The sequence below is a fragment of the Myodes glareolus genome, chromosome 6 (genome assembly GCF_982192425.1).
Source record: "Myodes glareolus chromosome 6, mMyoGla1.1, whole genome shotgun sequence".
NCBI classification, from domain to species: Eukaryota; Metazoa; Chordata; class Mammalia; order Rodentia; family Cricetidae; genus Myodes; species Myodes glareolus.
The window spans coordinates 52,630,957-52,637,874 of NC_142031.1; the positions used below are offsets into that span (position 1 = coordinate 52,630,957).

The 6,918-nt window shown below is 49.1% G+C and overlaps 1 protein-coding gene across 1 annotated transcript; it reads left to right on the forward strand.

Annotated features, from left to right (window-relative positions):
• The first annotated feature begins 184 nt into the window (after positions 1–184).
• Positions 185–4,535, forward strand: Rps7 (ribosomal protein S7). The gene is made up of 7 exons (XM_048439822.3): positions 185–309; positions 506–587; positions 675–746; positions 1,757–1,900; positions 2,232–2,296; positions 3,908–4,058; positions 4,428–4,535. Exons 2-7 carry the CDS (start codon positions 513–515, stop codon positions 4,503–4,505), a joined length of 585 nt encoding a protein of 194 aa, XP_048295779.1. The 5' UTR covers positions 185–309; positions 506–512; the 3' UTR covers positions 4,506–4,535.
• The last annotated feature ends 2,383 nt before the right edge of the window (positions 4,536–6,918 follow it).

A 6,918-nucleotide genomic window follows, 5' to 3' on the forward strand; every position in this document is an offset into this window, starting at 1 on the left:
GCTGAGCTCTTTCAGGCTAGCTCTCTCTCCGAGGTCAGTCCATCCAGGAACACACGAAAGACTACAACTATGGAAGCCGAGACCTTTCACAAACGGAACCAAAAGCCGACTCCTCCAGGGAACGAGTGATCCCAAAACACCGGTCCTCCGGAAACACTTCCGGGCATAGGCTAGGCGGTCCACGCCTTCTCAGGGGAGTTTCCGGTTCCCGCCCATTCATTTCCGCCGTCCCGCCTCTTTTCGGCCTCCACCCGGATATGAGCAGTTCTCGCGAGAGCTGGGCCTCTTTCCAAGCCGGCACTCCGTAAGGTAGGTTCGCGGCCGGCAATGGCGCCGCGATTTTTCCGCGGAGGTCGGGGAGGGGGACCCTCGGGGGACCTGCCGGACGGCGGTCCGTGCGTCCCGGGCGGGGATGCGGCGGATGACGCGGTGTGCGCCCGTCGATGGCCCGGACCGGGTGCCCCGCGAGCCGGGTGACCGACGGCGCCTTGCTCCCTCCCCCCAGGCGAGCCATGTTCAGCTCGAGCGCCAAGATCGTCAAGCCCAATGGCGAGAAGCCGGACGAGTTCGAGTCCGGCATCTCTCAGGTGAGTGAGTGTGTCTCCCAACCTCCGGGTGCCCCCCCCCCCCCCCATCCCCGGCCCGGCACCCACGGTCTCTGTGTCCGCCCGCAGGCGCTGCTCGAGCTAGAAATGAACTCGGATCTCAAGGCGCAGCTGCGGGAGCTCAACATCACCGCGGCCAAGGTGAGTGGGAACCCCGGGGCGCGCACGCCGTACATCCTGCCACATGGGATGCTACGATTTCATGCCTGGTTACTGACTCGAGACATGGACTTCCTGCAAGTGTCTCGACCCAGAGTGACTCCACACAGTGTAGTTGGGACAGGTGGGGTTTCTCTTAAGTTTTTGGTATAGGAGGGTTCTGTTTAAGGCCTATTTTTTAAGCGTGAGTGGTTGGTTGTATGTTTGCTTATGCACCACGTGTGTCCCCGGAACAGGATGATTGTGAGTGCTGGGAACTGAACCTGGGTCCTTTGGAAGCTCACAAAGTGCCATCCTCGCCCTGCTGAGTCTCCCCTAGCCCCGGGATGAGTTTCATGTGAAGTTTTTATTGCCAAGTTCATACTACTGTCTTTGCTTGGTTTAGAATATCGAGAAGAGGCTTAACACAGGGGATACCCAGGCCATGGTAAAATTTTAAAGTTTACCCTTGTGGATGATTTCATTATGTCAGAGGATCCTGAGGTTGCCCGTAGCCAGTCCTGGATGGTACGCCCCTGACTGAGACAGTCTCTTGTAACTTAGGCTGGGCCTGATGAACTTAGTCCTTCTCTACTTCTCCATGACTGGGACAGTGGGCATGTATCCCTGCTTGCCGTTTGGTGTCATTAGTAAAGTAAACCGCATTAATGCTGGGATTACATTTTTGTGAGTTCTTCATTTTATCCTGGAGGTTCCACCTCTAAACCCTAACACTACTCTCAGTACCTCAAAGTGAGGGTTTGGCTTTAACTCATGAACTTCGGGGACCCCTAGGCTATATCTAAAACGTAGGAGAGTGTTGTTTGGGAGCTGTTACTGGGTGCATGGAATGGGACATTAGTTCTCTTGTGAGGTAGTGGATATTTCTATCCCTGTTAAAAGCCAGCCAGGTCTACACGATCTGCCTCACTATATTACATTGAGCAGTGCTGAGTGGGGGAAAATGGAGGTGAAGGACTTAATTTAAAATGCCATGACTTTTTTCTTCTTAGGAAATTGAAGTTGGTGGTGGCCGGAAAGCCATCATAATTTTTGTGCCAGTTCCTCAGCTGAAATCCTTCCAAAAAATCCAAGTCCGGCTGGTTCGTGAATTGGAGAAAAAGTTTAGCGGGAAACACGTAGTCTTCATTGCTCAGGTATCTGCTCATTGTATTCCAGACTTTTGGGGGTCGGGCCTGACTGTCACAACCCTGTTGGTGGAAAGCTTGGCATTGGGGTTAGAATATTGAAGTGTGTTCCCTCTGGAGAGGCTGCAGTCGAGGGTCTGGTGACAGTGCTTTAAGTTTAGGGCTGGCTTTGGTGTGGTGTGGGGGTGCAGTATAGAGCTGGTTAAAGGACAGTTGAAGCATGGTAGTATGCGGTGTCGTGGGCTGTTGTGAAAATGGGTATTGCTGCGTGTACAGCAGTTGGACATTCCTTAGCATCCTGACATCAACTCACGCACTGTCTTTGTTTTCATCATAAAAGAGGAGGATTCTGCCCAAGCCAACTCGGAAAAGCCGTACGAAAAATAAGCAGAAGCGCCCCAGAAGGTGAGTGGTTTTAGCTTCACTCCTCACTGGCTGCTGACGTGTGCGGGGCACTTCCTTGATGTGCAGTCCTCCTTGGGTGGCATTCTCCGGTTACATGTGGTCTGATGTCATAGTGTTAGAGGTCAGTGGTACCACCCAGGTGAGGCTTGAATTCTGTTGCCTGTAACTGAGGTGCTGTGTTAGAAATAACATGGCTAGTTGACTAGCTATGCTATTAGCTGTTCGCAGATGCCAATGGTGACTTCTGCACATTGCTCTTTTAGGCTTAGGCCTCCTGGTGGTGTTGTTGTAGTAACTATCATTTGCATTGTCGGTCCCTGCAGAGCCTCAGGGACCAGATTGAGGGTGAATAACTGCTACAATCTACTTGAGACAGAGTTTGTATTGTGAAGTCCAGGTTTGCCATTACCTTTCTGTTAGCCAAGGCTGTCTTCCATAGTGCTGGGATTGCAGGCACACACCATCATGCACCGTCAGGGTGTTTGTATTGCAATATGTGTGGTTAATAATGCTAGGAATTTGTCTTAATTCAACTTTGTTCTGAAAGCCACTGGAAAATTTGTGGGGATTTAATGTGTGGATAAATGCTGTCCGTAGGAAGGAAGAGGGGTAATGGTCACGGATGAGGCCAGTTTTTCATGCACAGCTGGAATGGTAGGATTTTTGCCATAATTCTTAGTGAGGTTTGCAACTATGGTCCTTGGAGCCTTATCATAATTATAGATTGAGTAGCTCATGCACAGCAGAGCTAAGATTGTCTGTCATGACTGCAGTGTCCCCAGTGACCTTAGCTTCTGGTCCTGACTCTGCGGTCCTTGGTAGGGAGTGGTAGTCCTATATTCTGTCTCCAGACCTGGCCCAGTGTGATAATGTGCTTTAAAGAGTAGCAGTCAGCAGCCATCTGTTTGCTGGATGTACTGCTGTGTGAGCACAGACAGGGTGAAGTCTTGCTGTGTGCTCTGTAGCCCGACAGCCGTAGCACCCATCCCAGAGTTTGGAATTACAGATGGCTCTTGACTAGGGTGGGGTGACTTTATAATAGTGTACACTCAGGAGAAAGTATGGTTGGGATTCTGAATTTAGTGCTTTTTCTGGGCTGATGGTGTGTCGTGATGAGCATTGATGAGTGCAGCTCTCAGATGTCCTGTGATCACCATGTGAGTGACACTTGACAGGGCTCTCTTGGTAAGCTGGGGTGCTTGCTTGGTTGTTCTGGTGTGTTAAATTTGTGGCTAGGCTGTTTGCACCTGTGCTTGGAAGTCAGGGAACCATCGTGCAGTTTGCCAGGCCTTGGGGTTGGGACACTCTTGAGAGTGTACGTTGCCAGAGTGTCACTTAGAGCGTACAGCTTTGGACATAAATCCTGACTTGCTTGTCATTCAGACAAAAGTTTTAGTCTCTGGGGTGCTGACTGAGCCAAATGGTTGTCTCTGACTGAACTCTTGGGGAATACTGCCTCAGTTTCTCAAGTGTTTGTGTCACAGGCATGAGCCATCACACTCGGCTCCAGTGTTAACTTGGTTTTAGGAATCTGGCCTCAACTGTTTTCCTTGTATTCCAAGAGCGGTGGAATTCCTTCTGTGGTGTTGCTCATCATTGTCAATCTTTCAGCCGTACGCTCACCGCAGTGCACGACGCCATCCTTGAGGACCTGGTCTTCCCAAGTGAGATTGTGGGCAAGAGGATCCGTGTGAAACTGGACGGCAGCCGGCTCATAAAGGTTCATTTAGACAAAGCACAGCAGAACAACGTGGAGCACAAGGTAAGGAAACGCTCAGCCCATGGTCAGATCTTCCCCATCCCTGTTCTGTCTGATTCTGTGTTGGGTTTTGTAGTGGGGATGCTTTAAAAACTGGAGTGCTGGATGGGGGAGCAAGTATGATGACTTGGGTGGGTGATGGCATATTAGAATGAAGAGGGGGGCTGTGCTGATACCTGCTGCCCTGTGGGTAGCTTGGTTTGAGTGGCGTTGCCTCAGTGTTGGAGTTAGGCCTGTGCCGAGGCCAAGAGTTGCAGGGGTCACGTCGTACTTAGTTGCTGAAGAGGAAGACCACAAAGGGTGCACTAGATTTCGGTGCTGCTGCACATTTAAAAGTGATGAATAGGTAATGAATTCTGTCTTCTTTTTCAGGTGGAAACTTTTTCTGGTGTGTATAAGAAGCTCACGGGCAAGGATGTTAATTTTGAATTCCCAGAGTTTCAGTTGTAAAGAAAATGACTGAATAAAGTGTCATTCGTAGTGTTTGGTTGTCTCTTTTTCAAAGTCTCAGGGCCATGGATGTACAACAGCGGCAGCTTCCTGAGCAAGCTGAAGGTTTGAAGTATGCGTCCTCACATAGAGTGAGCAGTTTCTCGCTGTAACATAGGCGTCTCCTGGTTTTCCTCTCGTGTGACTCCACATCAGGTTGAGTGGAAACGGCATTGTCCACCAAAATTAAGGCCTTGAGTGCCAAGGAGGCTCCTCATGGAATCCATCCATTGCTAACTTTATAAGCGGGTTAGATAAACGCATGGGAGGCTGCCCGTGTGCCGTGTTGGGCCCTTGGCGCCACTTATGTGGAGTAGCTCCTGCTAACTTGAGGCCTGCTAAAAGCTGGCAGACACTGGTAGAGGAAGGGAATGTAGGTGCTTGGTGTCTGCCTTCACTGTGGTTCACTGACCTTGGTGAGTGTGTGAGCAAAGCGGTAGTCTCCACAGGCCTGTTTGTCTTGCTCCTTCCTGCTGTCTGCCCTCTTCTATAGGAGCTGCGGTTAGATAGTGTTCTCTGGCTTCAAGCACCACTTGGTCAGCTCAGGGCTCTGCAGTAGAGTCCATCAGTTTAGTGCAGTTTGGTGGTGCACTCTGGTAGCTGAGAAAAAGGGGGTGGTGAATTTGGGGCTAACCTGGGTTACATAAAAGGTCTCAAGCCAAAAAGGGAGTGAAGGGTTTACTATTTGGAACACCAGCTGCTCTTCCTGAGGACCTGGGTTTGATCCTAGTGCTCACATGGAAGTCCAGCCATCCAATCCAGGAGATCTATTTTACTGGGCTTGACACCATGCATGATGTGTACAAACAATATACAGATAAATACACAAAATTGATGCTTTTTTTTTTCCCCTCTCTTTTTTGGTTTTTCAAGACAGGGTTTCTCTAGTTTTGGAGCCTGTCCTAGAAGTAGCTCTTGTAGACCAGGTTGGCCTTGAATTCACAGGGATCTGTGGCATGCGCCACCACCGCCTGGCCACAAAATTGATTCTTAAAATAGAAATTGCTTATTGGAACATGCCTCATGGATGCCATTGAGGTCTTGGTGTTGCTTTAAACCTAGAACCTGAGGTGAACAGTGTGTAGCTGCCCATTATCCTGGGACCAGCCTGATGGTGGGGCAGGTCCACTTAGAGTTATCCAGGGGTTGGCTAGAGCAGATTCTCTTTCCTCTAATTCAGGAGGTACTGTCCTTTCAAGCAGCTGTGAAAGAGGTTTGGGTTATTGAGTGGGGATTTTTAGTAAGAACAGGATGTGATTGTAGAGCATAATATAAACCTCCCAGGAATATTAGATGGAATATTATGCAAAGTTGGCAGAGATTTCCAGTCACGATGAGTAGTGTACCTTTGCTGCATGAGCCGCCATGCCTTGCTTTGCAAATAAGTATCTGGCCTTGGATTTAAGACTTCTGTTTTGCCTCCTGTACGCTGGGATTACAATTAACTCCCAGCATAGAATTTACAATCCTGTAATGCTTGTAGTCCCAGTGTGTGGGAGGAAAGCCAGAAATTCAAAATCATCTCCACGTGTTGAGTTTGAGACTGGTTTAGAGAACGTGCGACCTCGAAGCTCTCGTACTGTGGTGGAACACATTTAATCCCATCACTCTGGAGGCAGAGCAGATGGATCTCTGGTCTCCAGTCCCGAGATTAAAGGCATGTGCCACCACCGCCCGGCTGATCAAAACTATTTAAAAGCTGGGTGTGGTGGCATTTGCCTTTTATCTCAGCATAGGAGGCAGAGGCAGGCAGATCTTTTAGTCTGAGGCTAGTCTAGTCTGCACAGAGAAACCCTGTCTCAACGCCTGCCACATCTCCCCTAAAAATAAAATTGTCTTGCCTGTGATGTGTTCATGCCATGGGGTTTGTGTGGGGTCAGGCCACCTGTGGACAGACACTTCTTTCACATATGGATCAGTTTGTCTTACCCGAAACTGTTTTGCTTGCTGAGTCATCCTGGCTTAGAATTTTTGTTTTGTTTGAGATAAGGACTCTAAAGGTGAGGCTGACCTTGAATTCAAACAATCCAGGTCCATAGCACTGACTAATTTTATTACTGGTGGTTATGTTAACATAAAGCATACAGAAAACCCTAGGTTTGCTGGGCAGTGGTGGCACAGACCTTTAATCTCATCACCCAGGAGGCAGAGGCAGGTGTATCTCTGTGAGTTCGAGGCCAGCCTGGTCTACAAGAGCTAGTTCTAAGACAGGCTCCAAAGCTATAGAGAAACCCTGTTTCAAAAAACCAAACCAAACAAAAAACACTAGGTTTGATTCCCAGCATACCTCCCCACAACCGAGGGTTGAAATGTCACAAATAGAGTTTTAAGAGTTATATGTGAACAAATCTAAGGGAGGTTTTGACCAACGAAG

Excerpts from the sequence above, each read along its gene's own strand:
- Rps7 (XM_048439822.3), top strand. The coding sequence starts at position 513 with ATGTTCAGCTCGAGCGCCAAGATCGTCAAGCCCAATGGCGAGAAGCCG. Across the intron at positions 747-1,756 it reads TCAACATCACCGCGGCCAAG|GAAATTGAAGTTGGTGGTGG; the intron begins GTGAGTGGGAAC and ends TTTTCTTCTTAG. Across the intron at positions 1,901-2,231 it reads ACGTAGTCTTCATTGCTCAG|AGGAGGATTCTGCCCAAGCC; the intron begins GTATCTGCTCAT and ends TCATCATAAAAG.